Raw genomic sequence first — 25,645 nt, 5'->3', positions numbered from 1 at the left:
CCTGGTTATTATCTGAGCAGTTCAGGCTATTAGAAGTTATGCATTTTATTGTTGCGTCAGGCTCTCGCTCTGTTACTGTTGAGATCATGAATGCAAGTCAGAAGTGTGAAAGTGACTAAATTACAGAACAGATGGCTTGGCTGTCACAACCAGATCCCATATTCATTCACTCATTTTCATTCATCCGGTACAGCTCTCTCTGTCGAGCTCAAAGCTTTCACACTCACCTTTTTAGAGAGGAAGGAATCCAGAGACTTAAAAACTGTGGAAAGATGGAAGGTTATTTTTCTAGGCAGGTTTGGGTTCATATTTTTAAAACGGCCAAAAAATACACACGTGGGCAGCATAAAACATGGGGGGAAAAAAAAAGAAAAAAAACGTGACTTGGATGATTCTCTCAAATTCTTATTCACCCTCACATTTCATTTTGGCTGGAGCAACATTAAGTATTCTGTCTTTGAGTGCAGTTTGGGTATTTGTCACTATGACAGGCGCGTGCCTCCTTCCTTTCATTAACGCTGCTTAAGTGGCCCGTGGCAATGAGTGTATGGAGATGTTCTACACTTATTGTTGTCTTTTACTTTCTCCCGCATCGTTCTCGTCTGTCCCACCGAACTGCTGTTTGTGTTTGACTCGCTCGCTCTAAAATTCAACTTTTTTTGCAATGCATCCGGCATCGTTGCCACTTTTCAAGCTTGCGCACAGCTGTTCGATCAGTTTAGTCTGTTGAATCGGGAGGGCCTTCGTGAGAAAACTCTGTCGTTGACTTTTAGCCAAACAAGTCAGCTGTCAACCATTTAAATTTAGTCTCTTCTTATTACTCATCTCACTTTTGTTTTAAATTTTCTTGCCCAACCCGAAGACCACAGTGTGACAAAGCCAGTACGAAAAGCAAAAGTTTTTCCCATGTGGGACTATTAAAAAAAAAAAAAAAAAAAAAGACTGCTGACTCGTCATAAACATCTTCAATGTCATCTTACTGTGCCTGGGTCCTGTCTCTATCTGTTTGGTTTCATTTCTCTTTTGCCTGCCTTGGCTTCTCTCCTCTCCCCTGGCCTTGAAGAGAGGACGAGACAGAAGCGTGGGGCTCGGATCACTTGAACCTGGGCTTGAAAAGATGCATTGTTTTCTGGAGGCTTTACAGAATGAGATGAGACTAGCTGACGCAGAAGGAGGAGGTGGTGGGTGGACGACCTGTTTAAAAATCCACTCCGTGCGTAATGTCTTTTTTTTTCCATTGCTCGGTTTTGTCGTGGTTTGACGGCAACAACAGGCTGAAGCTCTCAAAGCTTTGATTAAAAACGTATGTGGAAGGGTTTTTGTTTGCACATTGAACTTCTTGATGATGAACATAGTGGTTTTTAGTTGTTCCTAAAAGGAAACAGGAGTTGGGCTGATAAATGAGTGTTGGCTTCAAGTTGCGCAGCTGCAATATTCCTGTTCCAGCTGCAGGATGGTGCAGTTTAGAAAAGAGTGTTTGGAGTTGTACTCCTTCATGATGGGGCTACCTGAATATACACTACAAATATAACTTGGAAACAACAAAATCGCACGCATGCACCTCATGCATCCAGTCATAATCAAGCATCCTTTTTATGTGCATATAATTTTGCAATTAGATAATTTGTCAACACCTCCCACTCAAAGTGTACAGAGACTTTAGTTGTAGAGATGCACAGGAAAGACTAACTGGAGAAAATTCCCACTCACAAACGGCAAACAAGGGAGTGTCAGCTTTGATCTTAATGATGATCCATTTCTTTAGAAACTGTGCTCTTTCATGGATGATTTAGTTGGATTTATTCACCTCGTGGTTTCAACACCCAGGCATTTATTGAATTAATGCCTGCACCATTTGGTGTGGAGGAGCCTCTTCTCACTCATTCATCCTCTACAATATGAGTCAGTGAGTCAACTGAGTCACTCCCCTGTGTACTTCCTCACAGTCACTTCCTCTGGCTCTTAATTATATCTGGATTCACAGAGTCAACCTATTTTCTTCTGTTCCTTATTGTGTTCAAATAAACATGACATTAGTATGTTCAAATTTAAAATTGTGCAAACTGTACATTAATTTGTCTTTCAACACCACGACATGATGCCACATGCATTATTGCAGCTCTTATTCATAAGCATACATGGTTTTTTTTAAAGGTTATGATCCTATAATGTGGTTTAGAGTGGGCATAGCTGCTGCCTTCGCAGCTTCCAACACCTTCTAATGACAAACAGAAAATGGCAACCCCTTGAATGACCCTCAAGTAATCAGATATTGTGTATTTCTTTTTTTCAATTTTGTTTTGTTCGCTGTGGACCACATTTGTATTGTCGAGATATGAATGAATATTTGGGTTATGGTGTCTCAAACTATTTTCCTGTTGCCGGCGCTGGCTGGTCGAGCTGTAGCTTAGACTTAAAGTGGATTCATGTAGGACTTTAATTAATTAGACTGACGTGTCTGGTTGCCCACCCCCTGCCATGATAAATGTGTACTTGCCAGCAAGCTAGAAAATTCCCTTTCTAAAGAAAATTGTCCCAAAACATTTGCTGAAAGGCTCGATCGGTAACGTTATTCTTGAGAATAATGAGGTTATCAATAATATTTGGATGAAGGCTGTAGCAGGTGAATGCTCTGTGCTGGTCCAGCTTGACCTTGGGGCCACTTTTGACACAATGGATTATAGCACTATTATTGATCGGTTGAGAACCTGGGTTTATATCCCCATTAAATGTGCTTTTCATATGTTTCTAACAGAAAACTTTAGGTTTCCAGCTGTTGGTTTTACATCCTCTCGGGCACTGTCCGGGTATGTGGTGCTGCGGAGGGCTCCGTGCGAGGTCCACTTTTATTTTCTCTTTATTTGCTTCCTTTGGGCCATATTGTCAATGTAAAATATCCTTTCATCGTTACGCAGATGATGCTCAGCTTTTCTTGTCTTGTACTTGAACCTTGAGGTTATTTAAGATCTGAACCTCACAGTTTGATATATTTAAAAGCTAGCTCAATTGTGTTTTTACCACTTGAGGAATATCTCCTTAAATTATCTTTTGGTGATCTTCAAAGAGTTATTCATGCCTTTATCTTCTTTTGTCTGGATTATCGTGGTGCCAGTAGCCAAAACACGATTGCCTGGCTTCAAGACGTAGCTGCAGTCTCTTAACTAAATCTCAAAGGCGTGATCGTACAGTTCCCGTTTCAGCCTCCATTTTCTTTGGAGTGGATTTTATGATGTTACGCCTGACTTTAAAGGCTCTGTAAACCAGCTCCTAAACCTTCATTCACCTGCCTATAGTTTAAAACCCACAGACAAAGCACTGTTAGCGCAGGTCTTAGAGGATGACAAATAAAGGATCACTGTATTTATTTCAATCTTCAATCTTCAATCGATCTTCGGTAAACAGAGTTGAGCTGCCCACAGTCTGAAAACGTGCCAATCCCAGCAGTGAGGAACGAGCCAGTGAGTCACAGGCTGAGCTTCTGATCTAGGATAGGTCACTTGTAATGTACTGCTCACTGTTCAAGAGGACCTGTGCTTGGGATCCAAAACCCTCTAATTGGTTACTTCTTCTTTCTGTTGTTACGCTGGCTCAATGTGATGCACAGTCCTTGGCTGTGACACCACTTAAATCGCAGCAGCCAAGCCCTCCTGGAAACAAGACCCTTTGCCTGGACTCGCAGTCTAGAACTACATTTACTGGAGTTTGTCTCTGCAGGACTTGTCAAATCACTTTACTCTTGAATTCACAGCCTAATTAAAGGGGTTTGCGGTGAATCAGAAATGCATCAAGGCAATGTTTCCATATCACCCCGTGTTTTCGCCACTCTCTCTTTCACATTGCTCTTTCAGAAATTTACTGACATGCTTCTTTGCACTGCATTCAAAATGTCAACCATTTTCACCCAGTGCCTGAGTGTCATAGTGCAAGATTTATTTTAAAGCAAAGGAAAAAAAATGCAGCATCTGAACCTCACTTGTCAAATTATATCCTCCATTTAAACAAAGTGTCCAGCAGCTTGCTTATGATTAGAGGTTCGTGGAGTTAAACGGCTCGACAATGGTAAACTCCACTTCCTCCGTGGTCTTTTAAAAGCAACACCTGTAGTGCTGGAGGAAGGTAATTATGGGTATAGAATGGGAGGTGCGTAACTGTCGGCGGCCACAGACTGCAGAAATACTTGTCATAGTTCTTCTGCTACAGTAATTTCGCGGTTCCCTCAATCACGCATCGGGAACAGACTCAGGAACACGATTAGAACGGGTGTAGATGAAAGCAGGGAGAAGACGAGGTGGTGGATTTAGATGCATTTTGTTTTCAGTAGTTTTTCATATCGGCAAAAAAAAAAATACCTGGAGCTCATTCACTGCTTTTGACCGTCATAGCTACGTTTTCAATGTGTGCCATGCTGATGTTTTTTTTTATAGCACGGAATACATCACGCAGAAAAATATTGTGTTTAACTCTAAAAAAAATATTATGTGCAGTTAGTCCATAATTGTCTGCGAAGTATCTTGAACATGCTAATGATAATAAATATTATGGAAGCCTGGAAACAAATCCAGATTGTGTTTTAAAAATGTAATAAACCGGTACCGTGCCACCTCAACCGTTATTGAGTGTTATTTTTGTCTCTTAAGTCATCAAGAACATTTATATCTCTTGTTGATTTAATTCATTCATGTTTTTGTTTTTTTTGTCTTCAACAGAAAATCTCAATACCACGGTCAGAAAATTCCAGTGAACTGCAAACATTTACTTTCTACCTGTCTAATGTGGGCAGAGATAACCCGCAGGGCAGCTTCGACTGCATCCAGCAGTACATCACCAGGTAAGAGCAAACACGCAATCACATTCAATTTCACAGTTCTCTTTGCTTTTCTTTTCTTTTCTTTTTTTTTTTTTTTTTTTTTAAAGCATTTTCTTATTTAAAATTGTTCTTGGTAAAAACGCAACTTCCCTTATTCTGATGTCAAATTCATATTAATAGCGTGGCTTATTATCTTTACACTGTGTAATGATCAACGGTCTTTGCCTTGAAACACTCTTTAGGTAATTTAAGTCCAGAGGGGCATCAACAAGCATCTCGGTTACTTCACAGGCACCCCTGAAGAACTTTACGGGGGATTTTAGCTCTTTACAAATGGTAGACGATGTCGTCTTGACCTGCTGTGAATAGTTGATGCGGGCGGAGTGGCATGCATTTTTCAGTGGACTTTCTAGAACTTTTCTGAACTGAGTTATGGAACCAAATTCGCTTTTACAAACTGCACAGCTGCCAATAAGAATGAAGTTGTTTAAAGTGGAAAAGAGTGCATGCATATTAGTTTGTTTTTTTTTTATAAATGGGACTTTAGCTATGTTGTATTTTTGCGGTAAAAGTTTGTGTAGCAGCAGCAGCAGCTGCTACGACACACGACCGGCTTACGATTACGATGTGGGTCTGTCCCCTTCCATCTATCAAACCCAATAACCTCATTCTGTACGTTTTCTGTAGCCTAACAACAACAACCCCCCCCACCCCCCATAAATGCTGGTTGAGTGAAATAAATGGCACCAGATGTCTGTGTTGAGGAGGAAGGAAGTAGAAACACAGAATGAGGAACACCATCGTCGTCGTCTTCTTCTCTAACTGTCATGTTTCTGACCCCATTATTCTGCAAGTATTTTTAACCAGTGGGTCAGGTGGAGTTCATCCGAATCTCTGACTGGATCCTAATCAACCTTGTGTTGCAGTCTAAAACCCAAATGACAGAGCTCAGCCACTGATTGTGCCAGCACCATCTCATTTTCTGCCAAATCCTCATCAAAGTGGAGGGGAATCAAAGAGAACCGGAAAGTCAGAAAAGAATGGGATTTGATGCAGCATTGAGTCGTACTGGTGTCGGGTGGAAATTGAAAAGAAATGATAGTTGTACCCTGAAGGGGTTTAGTAGATCTCATCTGGGCAGGAATAGCGCAGTGAAAGTTCGGAAACACCAATATAAAAACATTTAATATGTAAAGGAATAAATACGAAGTTAATGTTGGATTAATCTGTAGTGATGGATTTGTGGTCGGTACTTTGACATAATATTCTCTAAAGTAAAACATGATTGCTTTATTTCCTGTTTTTTGAATAAAAGTAATTCCCTTTTAATCATTTCCTCTTCAAGATTCTGTTTACTCTATCCCCGTCTTCCTCTCTCTTACCATCTCCTCTTTGTTTTGGCAGGGAAGGGAGCATTCAGCTGGATTGTTTGGGTGGCATTCAGGACAAGATTACAGTATGCGCCACAGACGACTCCTACCAGAAGGCCAGGGAAAACATGGCCCAGGTTGAGGAGGAGACCCGCAGTCGGAGTGCCATCGTCATCAAGCCTGGGGGAAGATACGTAGGTGAGGAGACACGATACCGACACATGAATACATTCGGTCAGTAGGTCAATCTCTGGACCACGTACATGCAAAAGCCAGGATTTGATAGCTCGGCCGTGGGTCAGCGAGAAGAGATATTTTCACTGATGCATCACAAAGCTTTTGGGATGAACGTGTTTGAGTAGCCTTGCTCCAGTGGTGAGTGGGTTTGGGTCTGAGGCTACATGGCAAAGGGCCGGCACACTGCCAGCACGCCTCATCTGTAACCAGGACTCCATTGACTTTTGATGGCGGTTGGTTCCTCAATGGTCAAAAATATAACGCACCACATCCTCCTCGTCCATAAACCGATGAAAGTCATTTCAACGCCGAGAGGCAGAAATGTCTCCAGGGGAATAACGCGTCAACTTCCTGTCTTATTATCAGACCTGCACGATTAAAACACATCGTTCTGCAGTTGCAGTAGAAGGACACCGTAGCCCTTGCCTCATCGCCTGGAAAGAAAGAAATCCAGTTCAGACCTATTCTCTGCTCAGCAGTGAGTCAGGAAGTGTTTGGTCCGTGGATGTTGTGGATCCCAACAGTGTTTTGGTCTCAATACATGATCTGGGAAAAAAAAAAGGTGTGAGTGGAAGATGGTGGTAATAACTGGTGTTTGCAGTGGATGTTAAGTTCGCGTGTATGTGGCAACATGAACGGTCAGTTCATGATGCATCATCTGTGAATCATCTACAAGTTCTACCAGTCATTAACAGTCAAACGATGTTGAAAAGAATCTACGTGGTGGTGGAATTAGAGAGGGCTCTCGTTCTTCAGAAAATAAGCAAGCATTGGCTGCCAGCCAAAGAAAATCACTTGATGAGTCATTTTCTTGCAGTAATTTTGTTTCGGTAATAGCTTAAAGTGTAATTTACTGAATTCGTCTCATGATTAAAATTCTCACACATGGAAAGTCTTAATATAACTGGTGACTAAACTGTAAACTGCACAAACGGTTTGTTTTGAAGAATTTGAATTCTGTGGGATGGGGTTGGGTGGGGTTGTAGGGGAGGGGGAGGGGGAGGGGGACCTCCCCTACAACCGCACCCAACACCTCACCTTCAACCCTTTGAGGAGAGCTGGTAGCGCAGGTTTGAATTTTGAATGACCAAAAAGTGAAGGCTAGGAGTATGTTATTCCATCCATGGAACATGTTTTCCAGCTCCTCCTCGGGATCCTCAGACGTTCCCAAAACGAGATATATAATATCTCCAGCGTATTCTGGGTCACACTTTGATGATGACAATATTACGACTTGTTGATGTAATGACACCATACCATTACGCAGCTCAGAGATATGATGTACATCACATGCAGAACTTAATCGCAGCTTGGCTGAAGGCTGCTTCACGTTGGAGGAGTTGGTCGCAAATATGGGAAGTAGTTTGGTTCCAAAAGATCCGATGTACAACAAACTATGATAATGTTGGATTTTACTGAATATTTGAAGGCAATATTTTTTTTATATTTTGCAGTATTATCAAAGATATTGTTATTTCAGAAATCCCCTGAACTGTTTTGATATCATTTTGGGGTCATATTGGCCCTAGTGCACATCAACTGGACAGGGGGGCAAAAAACGTTCATAAAAATATTGAAATCAAATAGAATATTAAGTTCAACGGCATCTGTGAATTTTAAAAAAAATACATATTTTTTTTAACAGAGTTATGTATATTTCTGTCACTTCTCTCAGGTAAGAAGGTCCAGATCCGGAAACCGGCTCCTGGACTTTCAGACATCGCCCCCTTACGGAGAACATCTCGGCCTGTCATCATCTCCAGCAGTACACCAAAGAAAGGCACGACTCAGCAAAGGCCGCTCCGAGAGCGCCTCGTACACCTGCTGGCCCTCAAGCCTTACAAAAAGCCTGAGCTGATCCTGCGGTTGCAGAAGGACGGGGTCTCGCAATTAGACAAAGACTCCCTGGACAGCCACCTGCAACAGGTCACGCACACTGATGCTGCCTGGCATTTTCACTCTCCCGCAGTAAAGGGACCAATAGACTCACCCGTGACTTGATTTATTCCTTTCTTAGGTTGCAAACCTGAATGGGAGAGAAAACACTTTCACATTGAAGGACATTTTGTATAAGGAAGTTCAGAAGGACTGGCCCGGCTACACAGAAGGAGACCAGCAGCTTCTCAAGAGGATTCTGGTCAGGTATGTCAGAGGATGAAGGATGTTATTATATGCGTCATCAATCATATCATATCAAATCGGTTTGGATGCAATGCGTGTATTTTGTTGAAGTCATTCTTATGGGCCTCGCGGTATCCTCTTTAAGTGCTCATTTCTTTTTGTCCTGCACTATGAAGTTATGAGTCTGTGTCAGAGGAGTGGATCATGGAGTTTTTGTGAATAGATCGTTTTTAGGTGACGTAGCGTACAAACAGTTTGGAGGGGCCTCGCTTACGAGAAACGATGGCTGATATTGCAGTAACATATTTTTTTATTTATAATATCCGAGATACTTAAGGTTGTACACTTTTCTCAAGGTAAAAGTGTCGTGCAGTACAGATCTGGTGAGGCTGCACACTAAAATGCTGCTTGTTGTATTGTTTTTGGCAAGAGCGAAGTGACCGGCGTGATGGCTCTGGTTTGTAGGAATCATAGACCACCTTTTTTTAACATCTTAAATCTATAAATAAATTACATTTATGGAAGCACAATATTTCCCTATGCGAGACGTGATTAGTATATACTCTATACAGGCTATTTTGGATCGTTTAAAAACCCTCCTTTTGCATTTAATGGGATTGTTGACGACTCTTGTCTGTCCCAACTTTGCTGAAATGCGGGGAACTACACCGAAATGTAAGTGTGTATTTGTTGACATGAGCTGCTGGCCCTCCTCCCAGTGGAAAAATCTGGTTTCTCAGGATCTGGGACACTCAGGAAAAGCAAGCTCCCTACTAGCTATATATAGACCAGACAGCAACGTTCACTGCTCAGTTCGTGTTTACGCAGTGGACTCGAGAATAGCTCCCGTTCCCCATGATAAGCTTACCTGTGGCACGACGCTAAAAGCATTAAGAAAGTTAACACTGAGTGAGCAGAAGAAGAGAAACGCATGTTTGGCGTAATGCGATGCAGCGAAATGGCTCCACAACACGTATATTGAATCTGGAATGTCCAGTTTTTCTGTCGAGACTGCTGCAAACAAAGTGCAAGCTTGTACTCTGTGTTGTATTTGGGTTTTTTAAAGGTGTTTCTGTGCGTACGTGCTCGTATGTTGTTTGTAAAGACGTGCACGTCGGCACACACTCGCCCCCTATTTGTGTATCTGTTTTTTTTTTTGCTGTACTTTGAGCTCTGTTTGTGAGTTTATCAGCTGACTAAGAGCCACAGCCTCCCACCTAATACCCACTCCCCCTCCACCCCCTTCTCCAGCATCTCCAGAGTTTTGAGCTGATGCAGTCAGTCATGCAGGAGTAGCACAGCAACCATGACTGCAAGGCACATGATGCAACAGTGTTCCAGCACATGCTGATCTCTCTCTCTCTCTCTGTGTGTGTGTGTGTGTGTGTGTGTGTGTGTGTGTGTGTGTGTGTGTGTGTGTGTGTGTGCGCGTGTGCGCGTGTGCGGTGGTGGTGGTGGTGGGGGGGGTCCAAAGTTCAGCCATATCAGGTGACCTGATGTCTCACTCGTAGCTCCTGACTGTCCACACCACACCACACACACACACACACACACAGTGCCCTGGTTTAACAAGGGTGGGGCAATGACAGGACTTGGTGTATCCAACTGCCCCCTGCTGATAATTCCATCAACTGTGACAGCAGCATCTCTGCATGTGCACAATGCCTTTTACATTTCAGACTCATTTGTCACGTTTGTTATCGTGGCTTCTCTGTTTCCTATTGGCGGACTCTTAAACCAGAGCAAGCTGTCCTGCCCCAGCAAGCAGACTCAAAGTCAGCTTCTGTGATTAATATTTAACCACCAGTGTATATGTTGTGTTTCACTGGAAAACTGGATCAATAAATTGACTGAGAAAGTATTGCCGAGTTCAGCACAGTTGATCTTGTTACACAGCTGGTATCGGTGCAGTTCTTTTTTAGTTTTTTTGCTGCTACTGCGTGACTGATAAATCTGGTACATAAAGAGACTGTGTTCACACCTTGGCTAATGTGATCACAAGTGACCAACTCTAAATGCAGACGTGAATCCTGCCGTTACTGTAGCTGCTTTTGCTGGTAGTTGGGGATAAAGTAGTATGAAAACAAACACAGTGCATCTCTGATTCCTTTGAATGACCGTGTAGTCGGTGTTGTCATAACTGTATTTGTTAAACCGCCCAAACAGCATTCATTCCCAGTGAGCTACAGCACCATATTCTCTCCCTCGCTTTCTTTCTGTCACTGTAGAGTGTCATGCCACTTTCACACTTGTCTTGAACGTGCTGCCAAAACTGCTCAGTTATTAAATAAACATGCTGCAGCGGCTGTGAGATTATTAAACATCAGAATTATGCATTAAATGTTTAAACAACAAAAACTAAAACCACAAAAAAAACCACTGAAGACTGTTAAACTGATAGCGAGCTTGTACAGATTTAATTATTGAAGCTCTCCCTCATCTATTTATCATAAAACGCTGCTCTGCCAAGTACCTCCTCCTTCACTCAGTTGTCATAGCTACCCACTCAGCTTCACAAAATGACTGTTACTTGTCTTTGAAGTCCTCATACATGGAAGTTGCTTGTCACTGAAAAATGACAGCTAGATAGTTGGTAGCATCATGATCTTTTTAATTTTTTTTCTTTCTTGGAACGGAACATTTTTAGCTTTAAGGGTACAAATCACTTCAAATACATGTCGCAACTGATTCCGTGATAGCTTCGTTGCTGCGTTAGTGCCAGTGCAAATGCAGTCACCTCAACTGGGTAGTTGGAGAGATAAAGTAGGTTCTTGCAGTGCCGGTATGCAAAGTTTACATTCCACAGAAATTGTATCAAGCCTTCTTATGTGTATCTCTGTGTGCATGCTTGAACTCTTGTAGGAAACAGGCCCAGAACAGCTCTGCCCCTCTACCGGAGAGCCCACCCAAAGAGCCGCCCAGCAGCTCTCCGTCTCAGGTGAGCACACACACACACACACACACACACACACACACTAACACTGCCCCACATGCGCACACACACACACACACACACTCTGCCCCACACACACGCTGCCCCACACACACACACACACACGCTGCCCCACATGCACGCACACACACACACACTGCCCCACACACACACACACACGCTGCCCCACATGCACACACACTGTCCCGCACACACAGCCCCCCACACGCACGCACACACACTCTGCCGCACACGCGCACACACACTGCCCCACACACACGCTGCCCCACATGCACACACACACACTGTCCCGCACACACCTGCCCCACACACGCACCCACACACTGCCCCACACACGCTGCCCCACACACACACGCACACTGCCACACACACACACACACACACACTGCCACACTGCCGCGCACACACACTTCCCTGTATCGAAGCTGCCATTCTGCTCTCACTCTCCGACTTGTTCATAACTGACTGGCCAAAAAAAATAACGTTTTACTGTGATCATGTAGTTATGACAGGTGGCTGTTTACATGAAGATATGTCAGAATTGTGAAAGCTTAAAAAAAAAATTAGGTAGTTTCTGGGCATTTAAAAATAAAATAATTTATTGTTTCATTTCTAGTATATTATTTCAGTAGAGTATAGATACATTCTGCATGATCTTTAACCGTAACCTGTTTTTGCATCTTTTCACCTGATTCTATAGAAATGGAAGAATTGGGGTTATTGAACTTTTACCAAAAGTGCGTGGCACGGGTGCATTTAGGGCGTCGTGTCCAAATCCCCTTTTGCCAGTTTAAATGGCAGATCATCTGAGCGCACGGTTCAGAGGAGTTGTACAAAAGGGATTGCTATTTTAACAACAAATTTGCCAACTATTAGGAAAGAACGATGTAACTTGATGGCCTTCACGTACACAATAATAATCTTTCAGATTGGAACCTTTTTATTTTTGTTGGGTGTTTGACAGGGAAATGACAACTTTAAAGACCCTTGTGTTGCTCTTGGTGCTGCTTTGGGCCGGGTGTAAGAATGAGCCCATAATCTTCCTCCATGGTACTCATTATTTTAGTGAAATCCCCCCCCCCCCCCATCTTCCATTAGGTAGAACGAGGAGGAGCTGCTCTGTTATATTAATAGCTCTTTCCTCTCAGGTTGTTCTCACCTCAGACAACAAACTGTATGTCCCTTCCTTTCCGCTCCCACCTTCAGTAAACACACAAACGACAGAAGTACCCCAGAGTCTGTTTCAAGCTGCACTGGCACAAAGAGAGCATCACAGCAGGTAAAGCTGTGCGTAAACCTGAGATAGGTGAGAGATGAATCAGGAAGTGATGAATACACTAAGACGGATAAAATGAAAATAACCAATGTTCCCTGGAGTAAAATAGATCCTCCATCATTTGACTGGCTAAAAATACACATTTTAATTACAGCTGTCATCTAAAGGGGGATTTTTGATCTCCAAAGAATAGAAGCGTGAAAGAAGAACAGTGAAACAGAGATTCATGTTCTCAGTCATCACTTAGAAATGGGTTGCAGAACCAAACGGGTCCAAACGGAGCCCCTCACTGGTTTGCACTATTGCCTCTCCATCTTCCTGTTGGGAAAGCCAACACGGTGATTGAATCTGCCACTCCCAAAGTCTTTAGTGTGGGCTGCGTCAAACAGGGCCCGTCTATAATGTAATCTCTGGTATTCTGAAAAAGCTGCAAAGTCATTATAGTCTCTGTGCTACTTGGAAAGCAGATCCTCTTCTGCACCTCATTACACTCTTTTCTTTACGTTGCTTTGTCCCTCTGGTCGCTCTCTCCCCGTACACTCGCGTGTCCTCCACAGCTTGGAGCATTTAGTTTGCTCTGACCTGGACTACGGTTTTCCCCTCCTTTACTCTGAATTGAAACGAATTCATATTGAACCCTGTTTGAGGGTCTTCTACTAAAACTGCACTTTTTTTTTCTTTTTTTTTTTTCCTGACAGAAACGACCCGCTGCTGATTTCATCGACCCTCTTGCCAACAAAAAGCCCAGGATATCGCACCTTGCCAGCAAGGCTGCAACAGCCCCAGTTAATGGCAAGCTCAGCTCCTCCAACGGGAGAGGAGAGGCAGGCGGCGCTCAGTCGGCGGGAGCGGTTTCTACGTCGGACGGCGGCATGACGTCCGGCTCCCAGCAGCTTCCCGTGCTGGACATCCCTCGTCCATTCGAAGCACTGTCGGACGTCAGCAACGACTCCAGCCACAACGGGCGCGACTGTGACTCTCAGGAAACGGCGGTGTCCGAGAGGCTCGGTCAACCGCCGTCGCTCCTCTCCGTGCCAACGGTGGCGACTGCGCCGAGCATCAGCGCGTTGTCCCCCGGACACACAGTCCTGGAGGGCCCGCGGGACAAAAGTCCTTCGTCCTTAAACAACAAGTCCAGAAAGAAGTCCAAAAAGCATAAAGACAAGGAGAAGAGCAAAGACAAGGAGCGGGTGAGGGAAAAGGAGCAGGAGAAGGAGAGGAAGAGTCGCGAGGAGCGAGTGCCCGAGCCCAACAGAGCCTGCGAGAAGAGCCCAAACCTCAAAAGCAACAGTATTCCACACAAAAGCACAAGTGAGAGCAACACGTGCACCGTTTCACAGCATTAGATGAGGGATTTCTGAATTGCTGCGTGAGGCAGTTAGTCTTCACTGTGAGTAAGTGATGCGTCACGTGACCAGTGTGTTCCTCACTGACAAAACTGAGACCCCTGCTGTTCAGCTTCATGCCTCAACTAAAATACACTCTCGTGAATTCAACTGGCACGTTTAAGATCGATTGTATTCATGATGTACAACAATAAATAATGATCTCTTCCTTCCCATTAGCACCATTTTGTTCTTATGCAGAGGCCGAACAAAGATGACAAATCCCGAATAATTCGGTTTTCTAACTGCGACCTTGTTTCAGATCTGAATGGAGTGTGCAACAGTACCAGTATTCCTTCATCATCATCTGAGGTGGCAGACTATTTATTGTGAGTATTGAACAGATGTAAGTCTCAATAGATCCCACAGCTGTGCTGCTGTCAGAGAGAGTTTGAATTAAGTCATCGGAATAAGTCCGAGATGTTCTCGCATTTAAGTCCCACCTGCATGGAGGTCACAGAGGGACAGACATGATAAAAAAAGACAGGAGGGAAAGGAGACGGGTGCGTGCCAGCGTTCTGAAAACTGGTTATTACATATTGTAATTTCCCACAGTCGCAGCTGTGGCCGACACACAGCTCCTTAACTGCTGCAATTTACTCCAAAAATGATAGTCCTCCTCACAGTCATAACATGGCACAACCTGAGCACACACACACACACACACGCACGCACACACACACACACACACACACACACGATACATATACTGAGTTTCAGTGAGAGTTACACTTCTGAGAACATTGGATGAGGTGCAGCTTTCTACCACAACGCGGAAAGAAAGCTCTTTCAGAACTGAATTTAATTAGCTCGTCTTGGGTACGTCTCTTTTAGTCTCCCTCCAGTGACTTCATCGACCTCACTTGAACCGAATGCCTGAAGAGACTTTTGTGATTTTCCTCTTCGAATCCGTGCGCAGTAACATTTTCTCGTCCTCCCCTCCCAGGAAGTACACGGTGATCGGCTCTCAAGAGCAGCGTCAAAGGTATAAAAACGATTTCAACGCCGAGTACAGCGAGTACCGGGGTCTGCACGCTCGAATAGAGGGCATCACCCGGCAGTTCACTGTGCTCGACAATGAGCTTAAGCAGCTCCAACAAGGCACAGACAAGTACAAGGTACATACTCTCAAGGACACACACACACACACACACACACACACAAAAAAAACGCACCTGGAGTTACTACAAAAACAAAAAATGTCTTTTTTATGTTACTAGTTCATTATGTTGTATTCACAATCTTCTCCATTTGTGTTTTTGTTTCTTCAACAGACGATCCACAATCAGATACTTCAAGAGTATCATAAAATAAAAAAGGTAGGTGTCGCTGCTTTAACTTATTTTGATGACAAAGTATCTGAGCAGCTTATAATATTATGACACTTGTGCTTTTTCATATCCTTTTGCAGACTAATCCAAACTATAGCCAAGAGAAGAACCGCTGTGAATATCTACACAACAAACTGGCACATATAAAGAAACTTATTGCGGAGTACGATCAACAGCAACTTTAAAAGTAGTTATTAGACGTTTGATTCCCTGTTATCTCTGGAAACCAAGCAGATAAAGGAAAACTCTGGATTCCGCTTGTGCTTAAAAAAAAAAAAATAATAATAATAATGCCATGAAGGGAGTGTTCCCCTCATTTGGGCCGAAGGCTCTCGTGGGGACTCAACAGGACACCTGATCTGTTTCTCTCTCTTTCCTTATTTTCTTTTCTTTTTTTTTTTTTGAAGATGTGGCTGTGCCTGGTGAGGCTCGGTCTGTCGCTGTAGTTACAGTTAATCCCCCCCCCCCCCCCAAAAAAAAAAAAAATGGGTTCTGTGTGGCTCTTGTGTTTTTTTTCTCAACAGACCACCGTGCTTATAGTGCACCGAGGTCCGAAAGAATCGAACACGGAAAACTTCCCCTCTTTGTTGGGAGATTTCCAAATAATCTTTCCTGCTTTTGAAACTGGAGGGACGCAGATGAACGCTGCAGATCGTACGCCTAATGCAACTAATTTGTTTTAAGTTAAGGAAAATGAATTGATTGATTCATCAGCGATCCCCACATATTGAAACCAATGGTGGCGATGTTGAACTTTTTTTTGTCGTTTAACTTTTTATTTATTTTTGACACTTAACTGTGGGGAATGAGTCTATTTTACACTCCTCAATATCCGTACTTAAAAGCTGTGTCTCTTTTATTTTCTGTCCTCACATCTTGAATGTCTGCCAGTATTTTATTCAGAAGCTGCCTTGCCCATCTAATTGTCAATTTGTTGGCGATCTTTTTCTTTTCTCTTTTAAAGAGATGCAGATATTACTGTTGATTAAATCAAAACAAATGCACACAGTCAGACGCAGGTTTGTGCGATTGGCTTTTTCTTTTCTAAAATCATCTGCCGATGTCTTAAAAGAGGGGACAGGACGTTCCTGTCACTCTGGAGCTGTAGATTTTCTTTGAATGCCGTCTCCTCACTGCCGCGACGAGCTACAAAGTTTGTTAACCGGTTACAGCAGCGGTCCTTCGTTCTGGTTCATCTTATTGAGGAAAAGTATATTCAGCTATTAATTGGTTTGTCTTTTCAGTTCAGTCCATGATGGCTTTTGTAGCAACAGAAAGATTCAAAGTTGTCTTGAGGAGTTTGTCGTCGGTGTTACTCTTCATCACACTGTGGAAGATCCTCTAATTGTAAGATGAAGCAGACAGGACGCAGATCTGCAGGCTTTTTCTTTTCATATTCAAAAGGTTGCAACATTTACTTTGATCCATAGATTTGATATCTTCTACCTTCCGTCATCATTGTTAAAATCCTGTTTACAGCGTCTGTAAAAAAAAAAAAAAAAAAAAAAAAAAAAAGATCAAGTTGTTTTGTTTTGTCTGCTAATCGACCCGCATGCTTGTCCGTTTGAGACGACTGTTAAAGATGAAGCCATCTTTTGTTCATCTTCGGGGTGGAGCCTGGTGGACCTCCTGGTCAGAGAAGGACCAGTTTTTTGCCTTTTTCAAATGTGATGTCACGTTATTGACGGTGAACGACCCGAAGATCTGACTTCCTGGATCGAGAAGCATCAAGTCGGCACTGATCCAGTCCAACGTATGTGAAGACAAATGAGAAATGCTGTATCAGAACTTAACACTGATGAGTGTAACGAGCGAGTCCGCTTTAGTCAGCGAATGCATTTCTTATATGGATCTTTTTATGTGAAAAAAAATCAGCACTTTTTCTCCTGATCTTGCTGTTACCTGGGGGTTTTGTCCAAGTGACACTTTCCTCTTTGTCCATCGGAGTGCATGCTTTATGAATGTGTTACAATGAACAGTCTTTGTATCTTTACTTGAAGAAAAGAAAACTGCCCAAGGATATCAAAATCCAAGCGAAAGGCCTAGTCCAACTGAATTAGTAATCAATTAGACGTGGCTCTGACCAGCATGTATACCAAAGTGCTTAAGTGGGATGACACAGAATGCTCTACAAAATGTCGGCAAAGGAACATGTCACAGTATTCTCTACTTCCTGTTTTCATTTTGTGTGTACAATTTACCATCCAGTGGAAAGTTTCTCAGCGTTTTCTTGTGAGAAGTCAGAGGAGGCTCCTTCGCTTCAGACGGGATTTGCATAACTGGGCTCAAACGTAACGTGAGGTTTCAGATATTATCACTCTCTCTTAATGCAAAACACTACATGAAGGTCACTGCTCAGAAACGAATCACAACAATGCTGGACACCGACTGAGGCTGGATCTTGAGGGACGTTGAGCGTGTTGTCACCGAGAGTTAACACTCGCCGTCGCCCAGCACTACAGCTCTGAACAAGAAAGACACTTCTCACCGTTCTTACTGTATTTTGGTTTCTAGAAACATGTAGACATGATTACTGTATTTATATCTCTTATTACGGTCAAAATCCATCGTGAATCAGTTCATCAGTAAAAGAGATTTTGATCCAGTGGAGAGCAAGCTGTTTGACGGTAACAATACGCCAACACAGGAGAACCATTGTATGAATTGATTGTGCCAAAATGACCTGTTGTATAGGTTTTTCTTTTCTTTTCTTTTCTCTTGAGTATATACATGCTGCTGTATAAGCAAAAGAGGGCTTTGGAGAATAGTCATGAAATGTTGGCGCTAAAACCCAAAGCACGCTTTTTGAAAACCATAAGGGACTGGGACTGAAATTGATCTTTGTTTCAATAAAATTCTTTAAAATCTTTATTTGTGAAATTCTCAACCAGTTGTTGCTGTGCGTTTTTATAATGAGGCTGTTTTTGTTTTTTCAATGCATTTTTCCCAGATTTATGGAGAATAATAAATGTGTTGGAGGGGGAGAGTGACACATACAGATGGTATTTAACTTGTTTCTGAAGGGACTGCTGCAAGGTAGCATGGAGTCACTTCTTGACATTCTTTTTTGGTTTCCTTCTAATTTTTAACCCTAAAATGTGGTTTTGGAAGCTCTGCAGTGGTCATGTCTTCAAAGGCCTTTCCCTTAAATTATTATCAAGGAAAAGCTCATTTATTTGATGAAACTTTTTCAGTTTTTGTTAAAGTAAATGTTCAGTTTTCTAACCTTTGTTCGCATTTACTGAATTGGAACAGGCCTGCATTAACAGCAGCTGTCCTGTGGATGGCAGCACTTTCACACCGTTTGGTTCCAAAGCCTTTTACATAGTGCTGGCACACCTTATTTTTATTCATACGGGCAACAAATTGAATACAAAAAAAAAAAAAAATTGCTATTGATTGGTAAACTGTTACAGGCAGTCAGTGATAGCCTCAGAGATCTGTTTGTTTCCAAGGGAATGATGGGAAGCGGAGTTGATTTTTGCATCCAGCGTGCAGTCTTATACTTGTATGTGTCGTGTCTGATTGGCATCCTCTTATAGAAACATGAACGCGTGTTGTTTACTGCCAAGTCTCTCACTCGCACTCGAGCGTTGATCCAAAAAAAAAAAGGCCTTGGCGTGGCAGTGTGAACAGAAGATGCTCCGGCGAGGCAGCAGAGGGGACAAGGCTCCCTGTAATCTGACACACTGTGAAAGATCCCAGAAATCTACACAGTGACTGTGTTCCAGTTGGCTGCGCTGAGCTGTATCTGAGCTTCGCTATGCAGGCTTCCATCTCAAAGTTGGCCTCAGCTCTGCTCGGGGAGCTGGACGGGGGGGGGGGGGCGGTCAGGGAGTTCACCGTGGCAGGCTGCCATCTCTCCCTCTCCTCAACATACAGCAGCATATACACCGACATGTTTACACACACAGCAAAGAGGCCGAGAACTCGCCTCCCCCCTTCTTCCCCCTCTGTGTTTCCAAGGTTTTAACAGTCCGACAGGGTTTGATTTTTCTGGATTTCTGTGCTGGCAAAGACAGAGGGACCTACTTGCGTTTATATCGTGTGCTTACGGAGCAGGTCAGTGTTTTAATGTGAAAATGTAGGCCATGGTTGAAAGACAGGTCAGTCAATTACTCGAGGTCATTGGTACGTGTATCACACGCGAGAGCGTTTCTCAAAAGATTCAAGGAAAAATGGCTCACTTTGAAATGTACCCACCCTGATCACATTTATGTAACCCGTACGTCGGTGCATGCAACCACGGAAAAAGATAACGATGGGCTGGCGTGTTGGTCAAAATGCTGCCAGTGAAACCAGTACCGACTCGTGTCATGTTATTTGTTTACAGCCAAGCTCTTTGTCTTTTCTCCATCTTAAATTTCATTGGAGCAACACTTGACCATCGAAGGTCAATTTGGGATTGTTGGCTTTCTGCAGTCTACTCACAAACTTACTGTGCCTGGCTGAATGCTGCTTGACATTTTGAGTTTGTCATCTTGATTGTCTGTGCAGCGCCTGTGCCACTTGCAGCTTTCTGTGTCTTGTCCTCTGTTACGGATGCTTATCTCCTCACAGCGGATGATTTGTGAATGAAAGTTCACGGTTTCAGCTGCATATCGAGTGCCGTGACCTTCAGCATCTCTTCTGCCGGGATGAGGATTCTTCCCTCTCGCTGCTGCAGAACTCCACATCCTCATCTGATTTGCACTCATCCAACAGTGAAACACAAACATCTAGACAGACGTATTCCCTCTGTACGAGATCTTCTTTGAGTGTATTTCATCCATCGTACTTGATAACGAACCCTTTGGAAACGACACGCTATTTTGTGTGGACTCGTACTTTCAAAGTCACAGTCAGGTTTGTTAGTTTGTCTGTGACAGTCGTACAGATGATACAAAATTGGTGTCGATGTTTGAACTCCTATTTAAAGAGCAGCATTTTTTTTAGAATCAATTCACATTCAGACTTAATCTGTCTTTTAAACCACTTATCCTCGTATTTAATTTCTTGTCCCATCAATAAAATAGGCAACAAAATGACCTAAACATTTAACATTTCTGTAGCCACTCTCAAATCTTTCAAATAAACTGAAAGCAAAGTCGGTGATTCTGCTCATCTTTCTGGCAACAAATTGTTTTGCAACAAACATCTTGCTGCATGGGAACAGTGGAAAAACAGGCAGGCACATTATGAAACGACATAGCGACTTGACCACATAGTAACCCATCCCTTCCCTCAACCGCCCTGTCCATTATAAATCATCACTCTCTGTGGATAATTCACTGGCGTGCAATGAACCTTCTAAGTAATGACTGCAACATACTGTAATTAGCCCCGAACTGCACCATAAATTTTAAATGCGACCCATATCATGCACCGCACATGATTGTTTTTCTATTCTATTAGTACGTATAAGGATATTTAAATGCACATGAATCATATATTTTATGAATAATTGATGGTTCATATACAAATTGATCACTTTATATTTGGTTTTGTTGGACATTTTGCAGACTGCAGCGCTAACAGTGCCTTTTCAGTTCCTATATTTACTTAAAGAGAGACTGGTACAGCTCATTGAGGCATTTAAGTGCAATTATGATCAAAATGGACATCGGTAAAGATTACAGAACTGACTTTTAACTGACGGTTAAAATGTTGGTCATGTCGGTAAAGTGCATTGCAGTACTTTGCAGTGGCATGGAGAGATACAGTGCCGCCTGGAACAGATTATTTTTAGGGCCCGAGCATCGATGGTGCGAAAGCCCTATTGTTATTCAAGCAATTATTATTCTCGTTCCTTATTTTTCTCCGCAAAGAACTGCATTTTTGGCGGTTTTATCATATTCAAAAACTCATGAAAGTTGGTACACAGGTGTCCCGGCAAACAAATTTAGTATTCTAGTGGCTGAAATGGCTCGCTAGCGCCCCCTAAAGAGATGCCCCGGCGGCTACATTTACCTACATGCACGAATTCCGGTGGACAGGCGTATCACCTAAATGTACAAAAAAAGTTGCATTGCACCATTATGTCAACTCAACAGGAAGTCCGCTATTTTGAATTTAGTCGCCATTTTTGAGATACATGCTGTAGCGTGTGGTCCAAAAAGTGACTCAAAAAAATGACTTTTGGGTCACTTTTTGTCATAGTGTGACTCGTTTAAAGTTTTGACAAAGGAAGGATTCAAACTCCAGACCTTGTCACTGAGAAGCAACGGTACTAACCACGACACCACCATTCTTCCCATGAGATAGTCTGCATTATGACGTATCTTTGAGCTGGAGTTTGTCAGCTCCTACAAATACCTTGGCTTCTGGTTGGACTCATCTCTCTCATTTAATATACATATCAATAACCTTCTGGCTAAAGTCAAAGCTAGACTGGGTTTCCTGTATCGAAACAAGGCCTCCTTCACACACTCTGCCAAACTCACCCTTGTGAAAATGACCATCCTTCCTCTATTTGACTACGGCGATATAATTTATGAAATGGCACCTAAGACCACCCTCAGAAAACTGGACACACTCCACCACTCAGCAATCCGTTTTGCCACAGGTGCCCCCTTCACCACCCACCACTGTGATCTCTACAGACTGGTGGACTGGCCCTCCCTTCACACCAGGCGGCTACAACACTGGCTGCTCTTGGTCTACAAATCCCTTTTGGGAATGACCCCTCGCTACCTCTCAAATCTTCTGCACATCTCGGACAGCAATCGCCATTTAAGATCAAGTGACTTCATTAGGCTCATCATTCCAAAAGTCCGTACTGTGTTTGGTCATAACGCCTTTCATTTTGCCTCTGCAAATGACTGGAACTCACTTCAAAACACACTCAAACTAACAGCTCTCACCTCTCTCAACATGTTCAAACTAAAGCTGCAACAAATCATAGTTGACTGCTGTACCTGCTGACCAGCCCTTGTTTTTCTCTCTCTCTCTCTCTCTCTCTCTCTCTTTCTCTCATTTTTATAAAGAAAATCCAGTAATCTGCCTTTCTCATTTTATTTATTTATTTTTATTAATTGTATTGTTTATTTTGGTACATAGTGTTTATTCATTTACCCATGTTGTCTTTAGCCTTTTCCTCATGTGTTTGTTATACTGTTTTGTATCTGTGCTGTTTGTGTCACTGTGTGGACTGTGCTGACAGGTCATCATTGTAAATGAGAATTGGTTCTCAATTGATTTTACCTGGTTAAATAAAGGTCATCTGGCTCACTGAAACCTATGCGGCCAAAATTGCCGCAGACATTCTTTGGATAGTAGATATGCGTGTTTTCAAGGGGGTCTGCAGTGATATTAAATATCTTCCTGTAAGGTGTTGTAGATGCAAAACTTTTTCAATTTCTCCAAACGTTTCAACTTCACTAAAAGCTGAATCACCGTCAACGGGCCGAGGTGGAATCTGAACCGTTAATAGCAACCTCGGTGAAGTAGAATATTTTACCTGTTGAGTTAACCAGACTGTCGGTTGAGTCTCTGGAAGCTCTGAGTGAACTCCGTGAAATGCTTTTTTTTTTTTTTTCCAGTGGCAAAGATAGTCCAGTGGTCTACCACGCTGACGCCGAGCTGGATACGACCTCATGAAGACATGGGTTCGAGCCCCGCTCACAGTATCACACTTGGTTCACGGAAGGTGAGGGCAAGTCCCTGTAAGGGGTAAGCCATCTGGTTCACAGGGGCTAAGTCCCCTAAGTGCTCAAGGTCAGGTTCACGTTGTAAATGCAGTCATACTGACACCTAACTGAAGGTCAACAACAATACAAAAACCCTACTACAAACTAAAAAATACAATTAATATATGTTAATGCTATAGTATGACTTTTTTTTTTCAAATTTTCGGACATGACAGTGGTCCAGTGGTTAGAGCAGTTGCCTCAGTGAGAAGTAACTTGGTTCGATCGCCACTTGAGGCATACATGTCAGTTCAGAAAAAGGTCATACTCCAAAAAGTTATAAAAAAGTCATTTTTGTATATAGAATATAGTATATGGTATATAGTATATATAGTATATAGTATATAGTATATCGTATATAGCCAGGGCGATGTGGCTAAGTTTGATGTTTTGCCGTGACACAGGAAGTTGATGTTTAAGGTCAAAGGATGCTCCAAACCTCACGAAACTTTCCACATGCGTCAGACACCAACTTTCATGAGTTTTTGAAGATGTTAAAGCCTCCAAAAAAAAGGCAATTTTCTTTCTTAAGAAGAATAAGGAACGAGATCGAGAAAAAAATTAAAACTGCAAGAGGGAATATGCGGACCCCGGCGTGCTGCACGTCGGAGAACTGGCGACCCCGACCCGCTGGATCGCCGACGTGCAGCGTGCGAGGGACCGCATATCACTGCTTGCAGTTTTAATTGACTCTGAATTCATGTTTCAACTCTATTTTGTCAAAAATATTATTATTTTGTAGTGAATGTTTTGTTTTGATCCATATTGCTTAAGCAAATCTGAAAACCCTTATTACCACATTATTTCTGTTGTACTTATCCAGAAGTTTTTAATGCCAAACAAACAAACTTCTGTGCTTTTATGCTCATATTAAGTGTCAATTGAGGCTCAGTCAGCCATGTCTCGGTTTGACCACAAGACAAAATTTGATCTCGTTTAATATTGGACACAGTCCCTTACAAATAAAAACAGATGTGCTGCAGATGTTCTGATTATTGACAACATGCTGCAAGGATCTCAAGTGTGGAAATGTGTAACACTACTTTGCAATCTTTCAAAACTATCTTTATAGCCAGAACCTGGTAATTCTGACAAATATTAATCACAACAAAGTATATATTGTACAATTAAACTGACATTGTGTATGCATGTGCAAAGTAAAGTATATGCCCTTTTCAGGTGATTGAAAACGTGGCAAAGTGGAAGTCAACGGTGGATCGAAGTTTCCATCATGTAAAATTGAGTATTATAGCTGGTGTGAGTAAATCTCGTGTTTATTAAAAGCTGGTGGGTTTATATGAGCAGAGCAAAGTTATAGATACTGTATTATTATATTATATTATATTATATTATATTATATTAGGCTATATTTGCCTATGTTATAGTCTATTATATTATACGACATTATATTATTATCCAGCTCAACAACCTTTAAGGAACATTTTTCTTCATGTATCTGGAAAAGATATGACCAATGCGCTCGTGCACCGTGGGATGGGAGCAGATTTGTGCTTCGTGTTGCTGGCCCACGTACAACGAGGTGTCAAGCGATTACGCACGCATGTGCCGTAGGTGTCGCGCTGGCGCTTTAGTTCACGTGAACTGAGAGCGCGTGCGCGTAGCGTACGCTACACTACTTGATTTTTAGTGCAATCAAACACTACTAAAAAAAAAAAAAAAAAAAAAAAAAAAATCACCCCCAAAACTCCAAACTTAAGATTTGACTGAAAGCTACGTCAAGAAAGCTCATTTGCGTTTTCACCGCTATTACTGCTACTGCGTGTGCAACCGCGACATCTGTGCTGGGGGAAATACAATCATCCACCGCTCTGCAGATAATAACAATGGCACAGCAGTAGCATCAAATATCATATCTTGGGTGTGTGTGTGTGTGTGGGGGGGGGTAACACTATCATCCCCGGCACAAGACGCCAAGCCAAAATTAAAACCGGGTGTTTAAAAAAATATTATCGGACCCTTCTAATTTCTAATTGCGCAGGATTTCACGCCGGTTTTTGCGATTTTTAAAATATCCCAACGCAAGGTGACCTGCAACTCCGGCTAAGATTTATATCGTTGCGATGGCGTTCGTTATATATATTTTTTTTATTTTATTTTATTTATTTATTTTTTTAACCTTTTAATTTTCACGACGTCTACCTTTTCACAAAACAACTCAAACGTCACCCGGCTGGGCTGAATGAATAAAAGTGGAAACGGAATTTAGCTTTCGCTCCGCGCCGGTAAACGTCGGGTTAAGACGTGTACGCGCGTGTGCAGCAAAGCGCACCAAAAAAAAAAAAAAGAAAAAGAAAACGCGACTTTTACGCACAACGACGCGCCCGAGCGATCTGTCAAAGTGTTAAAGGTGGAGGTTTAGGTGCGGCGTTTCGTTACGCGCGGGCAAAGTTTAAGGCGCAGCGGAGGTAAAAGGCGGAGGTGGTCCGCGGGGGTGGGGTGGGGGGAGGTCGGTACGCGGTATCTTATCACCGCAGTGC

The 25,645-nt window shown here is 42.6% G+C and overlaps 1 protein-coding gene across 1 annotated transcript in view; it reads left to right on the top strand.

Moving 5' to 3' along the window:
• The window catches only part of ell (elongation factor RNA polymerase II), a 35,785-nt gene extending 17,418 nt beyond the window's left edge, over positions 1-18,367 (top strand). Inside the window, exons 3-12 of the mRNA XM_069150253.1 lie at positions 4,707-4,828; positions 6,212-6,375; positions 8,090-8,340; positions 8,432-8,556; positions 11,398-11,473; positions 13,463-14,075; positions 14,412-14,478; positions 15,096-15,267; positions 15,424-15,468; positions 15,561-18,367. Of these exons, the coding sequence (XP_069006354.1) occupies positions 4,707-4,828; positions 6,212-6,375; positions 8,090-8,340; positions 8,432-8,556; positions 11,398-11,473; positions 13,463-14,075; positions 14,412-14,478; positions 15,096-15,267; positions 15,424-15,468; positions 15,561-15,665 (1,740 nt within the window). The 3' untranslated portion in view covers positions 15,666-18,367. The remainder of the gene's footprint in view (positions 1-4,706; positions 4,829-6,211; positions 6,376-8,089; positions 8,341-8,431; positions 8,557-11,397; positions 11,474-13,462; positions 14,076-14,411; positions 14,479-15,095; positions 15,268-15,423; positions 15,469-15,560) is intronic.
• Positions 18,368-25,645: the final 7,278 nt, after the last annotated feature.

The sequence above is a fragment of the Embiotoca jacksoni genome, unplaced genomic scaffold, assembly GCF_022577435.1.
Source record: "Embiotoca jacksoni isolate LCO1_2020_lvr unplaced genomic scaffold, fEmbJac1.0.p SCAF_16, whole genome shotgun sequence".
Classification (NCBI taxonomy): domain Eukaryota; kingdom Metazoa; phylum Chordata; class Actinopteri; family Embiotocidae; genus Embiotoca; species Embiotoca jacksoni.
Note: the sequence above shows the minus strand (reverse complement) of the source record. Positions and strands in the feature narration are given on the sequence as shown.